The 14,621-nt window shown below is 38.0% G+C and overlaps 1 protein-coding gene across 1 annotated transcript in view; it reads right to left on the reverse strand.

Annotated features, from left to right (window-relative positions):
* Nucleotides 1-1,190: 1,190 nt before the first annotated feature.
* Nucleotides 1,191-14,621, reverse strand: part of PWP2 (PWP2 small subunit processome component) — a gene marked incomplete at its 5' end in the record, with an annotated part of 15,019 nt that continues 1,588 nt past the window's right edge. The window contains 17 exons of the mRNA XM_031062142.1: nucleotides 1,191-1,600; nucleotides 1,750-1,824; nucleotides 2,926-3,076; nucleotides 4,157-4,375; nucleotides 4,523-4,588; nucleotides 4,885-4,993; nucleotides 5,903-6,050; nucleotides 6,990-7,170; nucleotides 7,479-7,629; nucleotides 8,629-8,776; nucleotides 9,380-9,528; nucleotides 10,620-10,756; nucleotides 11,463-11,533; nucleotides 12,235-12,378; nucleotides 12,848-13,068; nucleotides 13,502-13,637; nucleotides 14,040-14,190. Of these exons, the coding sequence (XP_030918002.1) occupies nucleotides 1,441-1,600; nucleotides 1,750-1,824; nucleotides 2,926-3,076; nucleotides 4,157-4,375; nucleotides 4,523-4,588; nucleotides 4,885-4,993; nucleotides 5,903-6,050; nucleotides 6,990-7,170; nucleotides 7,479-7,629; nucleotides 8,629-8,776; nucleotides 9,380-9,528; nucleotides 10,620-10,756; nucleotides 11,463-11,533; nucleotides 12,235-12,378; nucleotides 12,848-13,068; nucleotides 13,502-13,637; nucleotides 14,040-14,190 (2,417 nt within the window). The remainder of the gene's footprint in view (nucleotides 1,601-1,749; nucleotides 1,825-2,925; nucleotides 3,077-4,156; nucleotides 4,376-4,522; nucleotides 4,589-4,884; nucleotides 4,994-5,902; nucleotides 6,051-6,989; nucleotides 7,171-7,478; nucleotides 7,630-8,628; nucleotides 8,777-9,379; nucleotides 9,529-10,619; nucleotides 10,757-11,462; nucleotides 11,534-12,234; nucleotides 12,379-12,847; nucleotides 13,069-13,501; nucleotides 13,638-14,039; nucleotides 14,191-14,621) is intronic.

The raw sequence follows: 14,621 nt of genomic DNA on the forward strand, positions 1-14,621 counted from the left end.
GGAAGGGAACTGAGGGTGAAAAGATAACGGTGAGGATGTTACAGGGGAAAAATGAACAAGTTGGCAGACGGTACAAAGCTGGGAGGAGTTGTTGGGTCCCTTGAGGGCTCGGAGGGCCTGCAGAGAGACCTTGCTAAATCAGAGAGATGGGCAATCACCATCTGTATGAACATTGGAAAAGTGCTAGATTCTGCTCCTGGGATGGGACAATCCTGGATATACGGACAGAACGGGGAATGAAAGGTTGAAAAGAAAGGTATTAAACTATCAGAGAGTGTCCAGAGGAGGGCAGTGAAGATGGTGAAGGCCTTAAGGAGAAGCTGTGTGGAGAGCACTTGGTCTGTTCAGCCTGGACTGAGGGAAGACCTCATTGCAGTTACCTTTAATATTTAAAGCCCCATAAAACAAATCCAGAAGAGCAGAATACGCTGAGAAAATCAATTCTGGATCATTGGTAATATTTGTAGTATCTTCATTAAAAGCCCTTTACAGCATGTGGCTTGAAAGTATTACAAGGACAAACCCAATTCTTTGTATTCAGGTCCCCACTGTGACTAGTCAGTTCTCCCATCAATTCACAAAAACAGAGGGAATCAAAAGTTTCAGGTTTTAATGTGTTAATAAACATTTTAAAAAAGACACAAAAGAGGTTTCATCAAAAAAAGAAAAAATGTCAAAAAAAATCTCAAAAAAATCCAACAAGCCATGACATTTGTAACACATCCTCTTACAGTTTAAGTTACATTAGTGAGTTGGTAATGTCCAAACAAATTTTCACTACAGTATCTCAAGGCTGTCAAGCAAACCTTGACACAAGCTCTAAAGCCCCATAAATTTTCTCCAATAGCTGCTGCTATGGGTCCTCATTTCTCCTCATTATTGAAATCTCATCAGGTTTGGAAGTTACAGAACTAAGAAAAGAGTGTTCCACAAATATGTACATATTAAATCCAAATAAAACAACATTTAAAACAAGTTGAGACCAGTACCATTTCCAATTAAGAATTTTTTTCTACCCTTTTTAAAATTCAGACTCAGTCTAGGATAAGCCTGCACTATAAAATTCACAATACTTAATGTGTAAGGCATTTTTAATAAAGAATAAACTTCTTCCAGTCGTACTTCTAATTTCCCTAAGAACAGTTTTTTGTTTTCTTATGTAATTTCAAGTAATCAAATTCTGATTACTTGAAATCAGAATTATTAAAAAAAATAAAAATAAATCAGTTAATCAAGAAATCAGTGCTGTCAAGTTTACAGCCAAATGGTACAGGAAATAGGCCAAGTGCCATCCATGGCATATCCTACATTTCCATCACTACTTCCCAGGGAACTCCATCACACTGTTAGGAACTGATGCCACTATGAGGGCCACTCATTCTCAGTGAATACCACTGCATAAAATACTGTCTGAGGTTTTCTCCCTCTCACAAGGAGTAATTAGGAACTCAAATTATCCTTATGAGCTTCTTGCATAAGATAATCACTGTCAGAATCCAATTCCTCTTCATCTCCTGGTGTTTCCTCTGCTGCACGTTTCATGCCCCGCTGCTGGGAAATGGCCAAGGCGTATTTGATGTTGTAAATGTTCCATTCACAGCTGTAAAAATAAATAGGAAAACGTTTTTTTCCCTTCTAAAATAAAAACAACTCTAAAAGAAGGCTGTCTCAAAAGCTTTACCAGTACACTGTCATCCCCCCAATCACTCCAGGTTTTTGATTTGGACTTTCAAGTGTAACAATACATACAGTTTTGAAACATCTTCAAAGTGACGCTGGATGCTCTTCTGGAGGAACTGAATCACAGGGAGCAGCTTCACTGACCTTGGATGGAGAAAACATGCAATTTGCAGTGCAGTTCATGTGTACATATGGAAATAGAACTTTTCTATACTCTCAAGATTCTAACAAGCATACAACTTCAATGCCAACTTTTTAAGATAATCCTAAAGAAACAAAAACTCTCTGCTTTTGACTCTGCCCACAATGATTACACTCAATACAAGTAATATATTGTGAGAAATATTTTTTCCAATGTCCAGCTGCATCTTGAAGAGCAAATTCTGCTTGCTGCAGCAATGACAGTACCTTTCAGATACTACAAGATTTTCTAAACAATGGGGAGTTTGTTTTAAATTGTCCTCTTCTACTTTAGCAGGAACAAAAGGAGAGATTTTGTTCCAGTCATTTCAGTAACTAAAACATTAATATCCATGTTGAAGCAAGGGAAGAGTTACACAATGCACTGTTTTTTAAATTGCAGGACTCCTTCTCAGATTTCCTCTCAGCCCATTTTAAATTTGCAAATTTGCCTGGTTTCATTCCTAGAAGTCTAAAGTTCCATATTTAGGGGGGGGCTGAATATAATTCACAGACCTAAATTTGTCTGGTTTTAGAAGTCTAAAGTTCCATATTTGGGGGGGGCTGAATATAATTCACAGACCAGGCCTGTGTAGTTCTGAAGTACTCTGTAGGAAGGCAGAGTACTACCAGCTACAGTCACAAGCTAGATCTGTAAAACTGCAATCAATACCTGCACATCACCTTTCAGTTACATTTAAGATGCATAAATGTTTAAAAACACAACTGCCAAATCTTGTTATCACTCTTGAAATCATTGTGCAGTTATTGTCTAAGCAATTCAAGCAGTTTTACCTGTTTTATTTGAAAAATGTTTCTGCAATGTATCTTCACAAATCCAGTAACATATTCCACTTCTGTCACACACACTTTTTAGAATCTTTTTAGACCTTTAAGATCAAGTCCAAACTGTAACTTTTACCATACAGAGCTTGTAAAACTGAAGTGTTCTAATTGTAGTGCATGCATTATCTAGAATATCAGTAATGTTAAGTAAAAGCCTTAAACTGACAGGTTTTTAATTTTAATATCCTTGTCAGCATTTTGACTTTCACGGGATCTCACCTTGTTTTCAGCTTCTGTCCATGCAGCATAAGCAACTTATGAGCCCAAATAAGATAGAACTCCAAGTGACAAGAGGTCTCAAAAGCAGAGGCCAGGAACTCCAGTAACTTCTCCACATACAGGTCTGGCAGTGATGAGCAGACAACATCAACTGTGCAAAAAGGAAAATAAAACCCCATAAACATTCAACAGAGTTGGGTTACAATTTGGAATAACACGAAGGAGACCACAGGAAAGCATTGGGGGAAGAAAAAAGCAGCATTTTGGCAAGTGGTGGGTATTTAGTGCTGTATTTCAGGGTACAGTACCACAACCTCTCAGGGGACAAATGAACCTTCCAAACACTACTGTATTTAAAAGCAAGAAATTAACTCCTCCCTCTCCAAGTTCTTCCTCCTAGCAGAGTACTCTCCCCAGCAGCTCTCCTTCAGAATTTTTACTTCACCCTTTTCTCCTCTTTTCTAAAGGAACAGACTTATATTGTTGCTGCTTCTGACCTCACCCAAATTTCTGTATTCAGTGGAACCAGTTATGCACAACAATCAGAGGCACTGATACTTGAAAAGACAGCAAAGTCACCTGCCCCACAGGAAGTGTCTGAATGCTGTTAGCAACAGCACAGCACAAAGAAACACTATTTAGAAGCATCCAAAATAATCTCATCTATAACTAAATGACCTCATTATATTTAACCCACTCTCAAAAACAGCTTTTGATTAAGAAATAGGCACACAATCATCCTGTTAGCAGTGAATTACAACAGCCTCTCCTCAGTTGTACTCTGGCCTTCCAATCATTTTCCAAGCTCTCCACCAGATGTTCTGGAGTATCAATGTCTTTTCTTGTGCTGTCAGTCCCAGAACCAGGCACAGTACTCCTGATGTGGTGCCACAAGTGCTCAACAGACAAGATTCATCACTTTCCTCAAACTGCTGATTACAACCTTGCTACTGGTTAATGGTCTTCATCACACAGGCACAGTGCTAACAAGGTTAAACTTGATGTGCCCCTCCAACACCAGCTGCTTCCGAGAAATGACATCCAAAAACTCTGCCTGCACCTCTAGGCCTGATCAAATTCCATGCTGAGAAGTCACTAAATGAGCATGAAGTAGATGGGTAAAATTAAAACATAAATTAACACTAAAAAGTCTGCCTTTACACCTCAACTCATGGCTCACACATGTCTGTTTACAGCCAGCTCAGCCCACTTTCATGGCAGTTCCACTCACCTTCACTGCTAGGGACAGCCTCTATCACCTCCTGAATTAATTTCTTTTCATTCAGCTTGAAGGCCATGACAATAGCCATAGTGTATTCCTTCTGACTCAGTGTTTTTCGGATATTGCTGGGTGTGACATCAATATCCAGCTCAAAAGGATCAAAAATTAGCCCAGAGTCCAGTGAATAGAGCAGGAGGCCCTCTGTGGTGGTGGCTGCCCAGCTTCGTCCTAGAAGAGAAATAATAATAATAAACAACAAAGAGGGGTGTTCCAGAATGGAAACAGAAGAGTAATGATAATCCTCCAGTACTCTATTCTTTCACATGTTTTACATGGAATTAAAAAAAAAATCCTAAATTAACTGTTGGTACTAACCTGTAGGACAAAATCGCACACAAGTCACCCTTATTTCTGGTTTAAAGTGTCGGTAGCTCATGTCACCTAAAAGAGAAATTTAGAAGTGATTTAACAGATTCATCACAAGTTCACAGTCTAGTTACCAACTCTGACTATGATGTTACCATTAAATAATGTGCAGCATGGTAAAAGCTGGCAGAATTAAAGACTGGGTAAGGAAGGCACAGGTCATGTCCAAGAGATCACAGCTTAAGTGGTGGGCCCAAATTTTGTAGTCCTGATCTTAAAACTGAGCTAAACAAGTCAAACCCTTCTTACCTGTGTCAAAAGTTCTGATGCACATAAAAGCAGAAACAAAGAGAGAAAATCCAAAGCCATACCTCTTTTTACTCCAGGAAGAGGGATGGCAACACCTTCATCACCTCCACCGCCTTCATCAATCAGAGCCATGCTGCCAAATTCAGTCATTTTTCTCCGATCTAAGTACTCCTGAAAAACATGCAAGTTCCATTCACTGCACTGAATCTCTTCTCAAACTGCAGAGCTCAGTTTAGACTGTCCTTTCACATTATTATAACTTTGTTCTACTCTAGAGATGCAGTTTGCTTCCTCAGCTGCAGCCCTACTCTTTCTGCCCTGAACGTTTGCTCCTCTGTGCTAATGCAAGGGCTGTGTGGCCAGAACACTGCAAAAGAGATTTTAGGGACTTCACAATGGAAGCGAGATTTTAGGAACCTCTCTGGTCCCCCTTTCTAAATATCCATCCCCTCCAGGATTCTGTTTCTGCTTGTTCACTTTCTTTCAAGGCAGATGTTGAGCTACACCAGCTCATAGACCACTGCTGACAAAGAAGGATACTTGGAACCCCAGTAAGATACAGCCTGACATGAACAATAATCATTCTTCCTGGTAAGGGGATGGTGAAAAGGATTACTGGAATTTTTTTCCTTCTCACGTTTTTCATCATTCACTTCACTTTTGAAGGAATTCAATTTGGCATTTGGCAATATTCAGAAACAGAGTTTATAAAGGTCAGTGATGCTGTTCTGTGTCCACAAAAAAATTCCTTAATTTCTCTGCTAACACAAACTGACACCCAGAAGTTAGCTTAGTACAAAATGTTGGTAATTTAAATTTTCACTTCCACTTTAAGTCTAGTGCCAACTAACTTAGTATGCTTGAGAGTTCTGCCCATTCAACACAAGCACACTACAAAGCTGGAAAGAGTTTCAGGAATTCATTCTGTTCCAAGAGGATATTTCCTTCCCCCTCTCCTGCACCAAAATAAACCCATTCTTTAAAAAAAACATTAATGAATCACTCTTAATGAGATATTATATCAAAACCAAAGTCTTGTGGGGGTGAGGAAATTCAAAAAAGACTCCTGTGCTCACATACCTCCATTGCATCTAAAGAATGGTTGCATGAAATTTCGAATTTTTTCATAAGAATCTGTTCCTTGACATTATATATACAGACAAATTTTGACAATCCACCTGCCAGAATAGATTGACCATCTGCTGAGTAGCACAGAGTTGTAAAAGATCTGGTAAAGAAAAAGAGAAAGCAGTTTAATTTTACTTTCACATCTGAGCTAAAAGACACGAGTACAATGTGAAGACTCAGCAAATAACCACTCCATGGAAAAAGTGCACATCTTCATTCACAAAGTATGTACTTCACACACACATTTACTACAAAGCATTTGGTGCTTTACTATGAATCACGGACAATTTAGAACTCCCAACAGCTTTATGAAATACTTCCATACTTCTGAATCTGAGTCACAGCTCAGTCAATGAGCTCTCAACTACATCATGCATGACACTAAAAACAGCCAGAAGAGCTAGAGAAAAACCAATGCCATGGCATGTTTGAAAGACATGGTTGAGAGCTCACCAGCAAAAAATACTGCTTTTTTCTAAAACTTTTTTCCAAAAAGTTTTTGTTTTGTTTTATTTTTTTTATTTATTTTGAGTGGAAGCAATATGGAACAAAAAGGGGGAAAAGAGAAGAATAAAACATTTCTCTAAGATACTTTTTGACAGCACACAAATTCAATTCACTTTTAAACATTACTTCAAATGCATAACAGGTAATAAACCCCATACTTTAATTACCTTCTTTAAAAAATGTAATAGTTTCTACATACTAATGGTTGTACACCAGTATTTCTGTAGAAAGATATCTACTAAGAACCTAACCCACAGCAAATTAACACCTTAGCCTGAGAAGCTCAATATTATGTTGGCAACCCAACATAATAAAGATGAGAAAAAACACGTGCTCAGAATGATGCTGACCAGGGAGAGAACACAGCCAGCTACAAAAGGGAGGCATCTACATGTCAGGCAGGCTTTTAAAATCCAGCATCAGAATCAGGAATATCTGAACAGCAGATGCACTCTGCAATCTTCATGTAGAAAACAAATGGAAAAACAACACAGCATGGCACCCTCTTGTCACTGCAGCCCCCTGGACGTACTTGCCCTTGGCTGCCTGCTTGGCAGTTATTTTATCCAGCTCCTTCCTCCCCATCTGCAGATCATGCCTGCCCTCAATGGAGCCAGTCTGCACTGCATTGTCATGATCCCAAAATGTTATCTGGCCGTTCAAAGCAGCAACTGCCAGCTCCTTGCCATCGGGACGGAAGGCAACAACAAGAACTGCAAAGAATTTCATAATAGTTAAAAATGTACTCAGATGCTTTTCGAAAAAAATACCCTAATTTTTCTAGGATCTTACCTCAGCTATTAGAAAAAAATTAAGAGTAAAAGAGTAAAAAGTTTAAGAGTAAAAAGTATGACTGTACTTTTTCCTGTGGACGACATACATTATATGTTGTTAATTATAACGCTAAGCTAGAATTAAAGTATTTATTGCACTGTTAACCAAGCACTGTTCTGTTTTTATTAACATATTTTACACATTATTTTTATATTTGATAAAAGATGAGAAATGGAACAAAAATTACCATCTGAGTTTATTATGAATGTCTCCTTAGTTCTCCAGCTGTCCAACATATCCCATAATTTTACAGTCTTATCCCAAGAGGCACTGGCTAGAACACACTTCATTGGATTAAAGGACAAGCTGCTGATGGGACCCTCATGACCTGCTAAGACCTAAAAAGAGAAGAAAAAAATAACCTGGAATTAGGTGTAAGAAACTGAAATCTGTGTAGTCTGCATTCAGTAAACTCCAGATACAGCCAATAAACCATGCCTGACTTGTCCACACACATTTGAGATCACTTTTGGACACAGGGCACAATACACACCAGTGATTCTCAACTTTTTATTTGCACAAGTTTTAAAAAAATTCCCTGAAGTGCTACCACTATATAGGCATCTACTACCACTCCTATGCACACACTTTAGGGATGCAGTGTGCCAATTTCCTCCCTCCTTTCAAAACAATCAGACCAATTGTGAAAAACCAAGTCACTGCTCTGAAAATTTAGTATCTCCTGCAGCTGACAGAACTTCAGAATAAAAACAAAAATTAAAAACTGAGAATAAGAGTAACAGAGATTTTCATTTCAGGGAGTTTCTGCTTCTCCAAAAAAAATATCAAGGAAAGAAACTAAACTCAAAACTCTGGAGATCCAGTCAAGTATATCCTGAGTTACTGAAGTGATCTGTATTCCATGGCTGTGCCAAATTAAATATGTGAAGCACTGAGCTCTTCTACTTGTACAAGATGTACAGGAATGCTTAAGAATTGAAACAATAATTGAAAAATCATGCCCCTCCCCTGCTCCAGCAAAACCCTTCATGAAATCTGTATCAGTCTTAATACAAAAACTACAATTTCTTCATTACCTGCAGAAAATATGTGGAAAAGAACATCTCTGAATAAGGAGGGAAAGATTCTCCTGCCCATGTGTTAGCTCAGCAACACTGGTGTTAGGTCATCACTAGAAAGAGCTCATTACTCAAAAATTTTAACAACTATTTCCCACACAAATTCAGGGTGAGCTCCATGCAATAAATAAAACTTAAAAAATGCTGAGAGCAACATAGTGGAGCTCCAGTTTTTGAACATAAATCTCAAAGTTGCTGAATATCACCATACTCCACACAAAGTTAAATTCAAGCCCTCCCAACACTCTGGGTCCTTACATCCAGCAGCCTCCCACTCTGCATTGACCAGATGAATATTTCAAAGGAATCCTGGGAACCAGCTGCCACAATCTCACCACTGGAGTCCACAGCTAAACAGGAGAACTGACTTGGTCGTGGAGAGGTAAAGGTACGGAAATTCCGGTACCTGTTGAGGAGGTGAAAAGAAATTATGAGAACATTTTATGTAGATTTAAATGTGTGTTTAACAAGTTTATTTACAAAAGGAGTTCATTTGTTTTGTAAAGACTTCTAAGCTATGTACAGAAAAAATATTGTTTTTATAAAATTAAATATGTTGCCTCAGCATGATTGCAAGATCCAAAAGAAGTATGAAAAACTCTGCAGAAATAGGAGACAAAAATACTCTGAGGAGCTTTCTTCTATTAAATAGCATGTGTCCATTTTTTAGAAACATGGGCTTGTTTACACACCCAGTTCTGTGCACAGCTGTATTATACTATGGAAAGTGCCATCTCCCCATTTGAGTAAAGCCAGACAATGATTTTCCTGGATTTCCAGCTTCTCTGAGGAAACTTCTTCCAGAATTTTCTTCACAGATATTGGACGGAGTAAGAGCATTCCTAATAACTATCTAAATTTAAATCAAAGGCTGAACCAAAAACCAGTAAGGCAGTGCTGCTCACCTTTATGAGACTTCAAACAAGCAATCAGCAATTTGCTGTATTTTGGGGTGAGTGTGAAAGCTGAGGACTAAATGAGACACAAAAGCTTTCATGCAAAGAGTCACCTGTGCAGATCAAAGGCACGCACTGTTCCATCCAGGGAAGCACTCAGGACAACATAACCAGTGGAAGTGAAAGTTACAGCAGTTACACCACTGTTATGTTCTGTAAAGGTGACAAAACAAAAGCTGCTTGAAGTGTTCCACACTTTCACCTGCAGGACAGACAAGAAAAGACTTCTTAGAATCACCATCATCAGTAAAGAGAGAAAATAAGGGTAAGACAGCAGCAGAGTAAAGAAACCCTAATTACAGAACTCTGCAACAGCATGAAAGACTATCAGTAATAGCACTCAAGAGGCCAGAGATTATCATTAAACCTCTTAAGACACATTTGCAACATAAAAATCTAAGTGGAGACAGACACAAACAAAGTTGAAACAAAGTTAAAAAAGGAAAGTAACACTTGGTGAGTATCTTGAGCTTCCAAGCTTCAAATAAGACAGGTGTCAAATTCAAAACCAACTCTAAAGTCATTACAGAAGTTACAACTGAGATGATATTTCAATTGTTTTGGGGTTTTTTTCCCTGAACAAAAAATTTATGCATTTAGTCTTCTGCAGTTTGAGACTTCTCAATTTTGGCCAATTTTCATCCTCAATGGCAGAAACCATGAAGTGGCAGATTTTTTTCTGCCATTTAAAAGATTTGACAGGACATCAGCTACTACTGTTGTCCCATTTACACGCCAAGACATTGTGGCAAAACACCTTTTAAAATAAAAGCACCTGTACACACAGCCTAGCATTTCAATGCAAGTCATCCATGAGAAGTTAATTTTTCTTTTAAATAACAAACTTCTGGAATAGCACATTTAAACAAAAAAATTGCACTTGCATAAATAATTTGAAATTAACTTCATATCAAAAAACAATTATTTAAAGGGTAAGAAGTTGGGTGGCTGAAGTTCATTCATCCCAAGATATTATGGGACCATAAATAAATTAACATTGATGAATTTGTTACTTTTGCATTTATGGTGACTGGACCTGTAATAATTTAAAAATCACCTGCTAGAAAGCATAAGTGATGCAATTTGTAGCCACAGGTAGTAACAAAGCAAAATATATATACTCTAGAGAGAAAAATCAAAACATTAAAGGAAAGAGAGAAGAAAATATTTATGACTTTATAGTAAGAAAAATATGTACCAATTACAGTAACAGAGCTTTCTACATAAAATGGAAAGTCAAGCTGCTTAGTACATTATTAAAAGTTCACATTCCAGCAATATTGCCTCACTTACTTTGCCATCCTCCCCTCCAGTTACTATGTACTGTCCATCTGGAGAATATGCCAAGGAAACCATGCTGTTGAAATGGCCCTGCTGCTTCAGCACGTAGGACTCGCTCTGCCACTCCCACACCAGGAGCTGACCCAGACCTGTAAGCACAGCAGGATTAACCACAGCCACCAACACAATGACCCTGCAAATGCAAGCCACAAAACACACAGGGGCAAGCAATGTCAAAAAAAACCCCCAAAAAACCCCAAAGGTTAATGCAGATAGGTTGAATTCTGCATCTTTCAGTCCTAATAAGAGCTTTTTCCTTTTATAACTTCAAGGCAATTTCCCCAAAAATTTCCTCCACAAGCTGTTGGAATAATGTTTTCAATAGTACAACAGCAATGCTATCAACCAGTTGATAAATGAGCTGGAAAGAAAAGCAGGGCTGCATATAAGAGGAAAATTTTGGGGTTTGTGCAAACCACTATGGACAGGGTGGGAATCCTGGAACATCCAGGCAGGTTAGTAAAATGCTGTGGGCAACATGTGGCAAAAGCAGAAATTAACTACAAGGGACCTGGGCTCTCCCTAACTCTGTTAAAAGCCTTCCTATATAAAATATAGGAAATATATAAAACATAAGAAGTGTTTTTTCCTGTATCAGTAAAATATTTTCCTGAATCATCAGAATTCTGTGAGAGATTAATTTGTGATATTTCCTTTACTATACCTAGACTCCACAGATATGAGACTATCAATTATTTAACATTTGGAGTCCAAACTAGCAAGAGGAATTTGGGCCTCATGTCCACCACATTCCTTATTTTTCCCATTAATACAGACCACAAAAATCTGACAAACCTGAACATCCAAAGGCAATCCAGTCACCAGTGCAGTTGATAGAAATAGAAGCTATCCTTTGGTCTGAAATACTGAGGTAAGAGAATTAACCAATAAACAAACTTGTGTGATAAAACTTCAAGTCTAATATTTATTAAAGCTGTTCAAGCAAGTTGTTTGATTGTTTTACTGAACTTCTGTACCACTGTAACATCAAAAACCACGAAGTTCATTCCTTTGTTCCACTCCAAACCATCAAACATTCCTTATTCAGAATGAAGGCAGAGTACCTGCAACCCAAAAATGTACTTGCCAACAGAGTAAAACTCCCCAAGTTTAAGAAAATAAAATAGGGGCTTTTTTGTACATGGAAATTGTTTACAGTTATGGAAAAGAATCTGATTTGATTTCTCAACTTAGACACAATTTACAGATAATTTTACATATGCAGAACTTTCCAGCTAATATTTTCTACAAAGAAAGTGAAAATATTAAAATGGACAGAGTTAATGAAGTCTAGCAAACAACCAGGAACTCCTGAGAAGTTTCCTTATTCAGACCTCATTTTTCCAGAATAAGGAGTGGAATTATATGGTATTTATTACATAAATTTATGATTCTGCCTTTCCAGAAACTACAATCATGTTTTAAGATTTTTGTGCTCTTTTTTATTCATCCTTCACTGCTTAACATGATGTGTTCTCAGTCAAACAAACATGAAACCCTAGCAAAAAAACCTGTTCCCTTCCCCCACAAAAATCAAACCAAATATAGTGACAACCCCATGGCTCACCTCAAGGAGTGGATCAGATTGAAATCTGGAAGCTCGTGGAGGTGAAAGACTCCAGAGGCAAAACCAGTGACTAAAAGATGTGTTTTCTTGTGATAGGCTGCAGCTGTCAGGTTATTAAAATCTCCCTCTTTATTGAAAAAATACCTGGCACCCAAGAAACAAGAAAAAAGGTGAATGCTGAAGAACAGATGTTGTAAGAGCTGCATCTCCAAGCAACTCACCAAAGAGGCTGATGAGCCACCTTTATGTCATTTCCTGAAGTCAACCAACCCTTTCAGGCAAGAAACCAAAGCCTCAAGACCTAGAGAGGGTACTGTAGTAAAGATCCCATTTACAATTTCTGAGTTCCAAACAACAGCACACCACGAGCCAGTATTTCTTATATTGTTAAAATTACACTTGTTATTCTGAAGGTGAAAGGTAGTGCCCATCATATAATCAGGGTAAGACAGACAGGAGTTCTACCAGAACTATTTAAAATGGGATGTGCAGTAAATTTCTAAATCCTAGACAGTTTTATACTGCTTTGAGTAAGTTATAACAGATGAAAAAAAAGCCCAGTACAATAAATCCCCATCGCTACTTTGATTTTTGATAACTGAAAACCACTTACTTTGCAACACGTGAATATTTAACTTTATTTCTAGTCTCTTCTTCACTTGGATCAGCTTTCCCATGAATTTCTTCACCCTTGCGCTCTTCAAGCAGCTCTTCATCATCTTCTGCTGCCTTCTTTTCCTTTGCTGCATCTTTAGGGGGCATGGGCTTCAAACCATCCAGCTCAGTGTCACACTGCCACACACACAGAGCTGCATCCTGGCTAATTGTGTACAGCTAGAATACAAACACAAATTATTATTGTCCAATATCCATGCTCTGTGCTCTGCAAAAATATGAATATGGACCTGCAGAAGGGACAGCAAGCGTGCATTCTATTCTTAGGATAGAATCCAAGGTGCTTTGAATTGGGAGTTTTACTTGTCCTGAGAACTGGTGAATTATTTGCCTGCCCTCAGAAGAATTTTCCAAAGGCCAAAGGCAACTTGATAACCAGTCAGCATTACAGGTAAACTAAACAATTTTTTCACATTTAAAGCTATAATGTTTTGGGTGAGCAAATTCAAACACATAATTATGGCAGAGCAATCAAGAGACACTTCTGTATTTTCTAAATTCTGAGATATTGTCAAACTAGTCCCCCACAGAGAAGGTTCTGTTTCCACTATTTTAATATTACAATTCAGGTGTGTTGTGTGATTTTACATACATCTAGGCTGTTCTCTTCAAAAAAGCAGGCAACTATGACATCCTTATGGCCTCCAAGAGAGTAGTAGATCAGGTTTGCCCATCGTTCTGCTCCAAACACCCACGTAGACATATCCTTGCTCCCCACTGCAAAGCACCTGCAAAAGAAAAATAGAAAAGAAAATTAGAACACTGGACTGCAAAACTCTTCCTTGGGTGGAGAATGTTCTGAGCTCAAATCCACCAATTACCACTTTAATTTTACAAACAAGTGTTGTAAACTGTGCTTGGTGACTGTAGCAGAGGTAGAAGGGGCTAAAACACATTCAAAAGGTCAACCCTGCTCACATTCCTAAGATATGTTCCTTTTATGAATTATTATGCATTTTCAAGTAAGAATCCACTCTTGATTCCCATTTTTTATACTTTCTGGTCTGCCTAATTGTATTTTTAAATTAAAGACAAAATTTTTAAAGCTAGTACAATACTTCAGAGGAAATGCAACGTGCATTGAAATATCAACATGTGCAGGTAAACAGTGCTTCAGTTTAACAACTCACTTGGAATCATCAGTCCAGTCAATACAAGTTGTTTCATCATATGGGCCATAGTAGGTTTTGTCCAGAACAAATGCATTAAATTCTCTCTTCTTCCCAGGAGCATGGTACAGGTAAGCAAGATTGTCTTTTGTAACCACAAATTTCCTGGTGTAAGGGGGGGGAAAAGACGTAATTGCACACAAAGCTGATAAAGCAAACAACTGTTCAGTACAGACTGCAATACAATGAACCAATACAATAAGAGGCTCCTGCACTACTGAAACAATAAAAATGGATTGCTTTTGAAGGAAAAACAAAGTAGCTGCAGATTGATATTATCCCCCAACTTAAGCATTATAAAAGAGAAAACCTTCAGTAAAAAATCACTGCAATTGAATAATGAAATTCTTATTCTCAAAGCCCCAAAACAGAAGGAAAAGTTCAAACACTCAAACCAGGATATTCTATTTCCAAGGCTTTGCTTTCCTTCTTTTCATCCCCCTCTCAATTTTACAAAGTGACCCTGATCAGCTCAAAATCTCCCCTCACTCAGGAATAGGAAACATTCCCAGATTGGTTAGCATGTCTTCATAATCACAACTA

Source organism: Geospiza fortis, unplaced genomic scaffold (assembly GCF_000277835.1).
Source record: "Geospiza fortis unplaced genomic scaffold, GeoFor_1.0 scaffold17, whole genome shotgun sequence".
Taxonomy (NCBI): Eukaryota; Metazoa; Chordata; class Aves; order Passeriformes; family Thraupidae; genus Geospiza; species Geospiza fortis.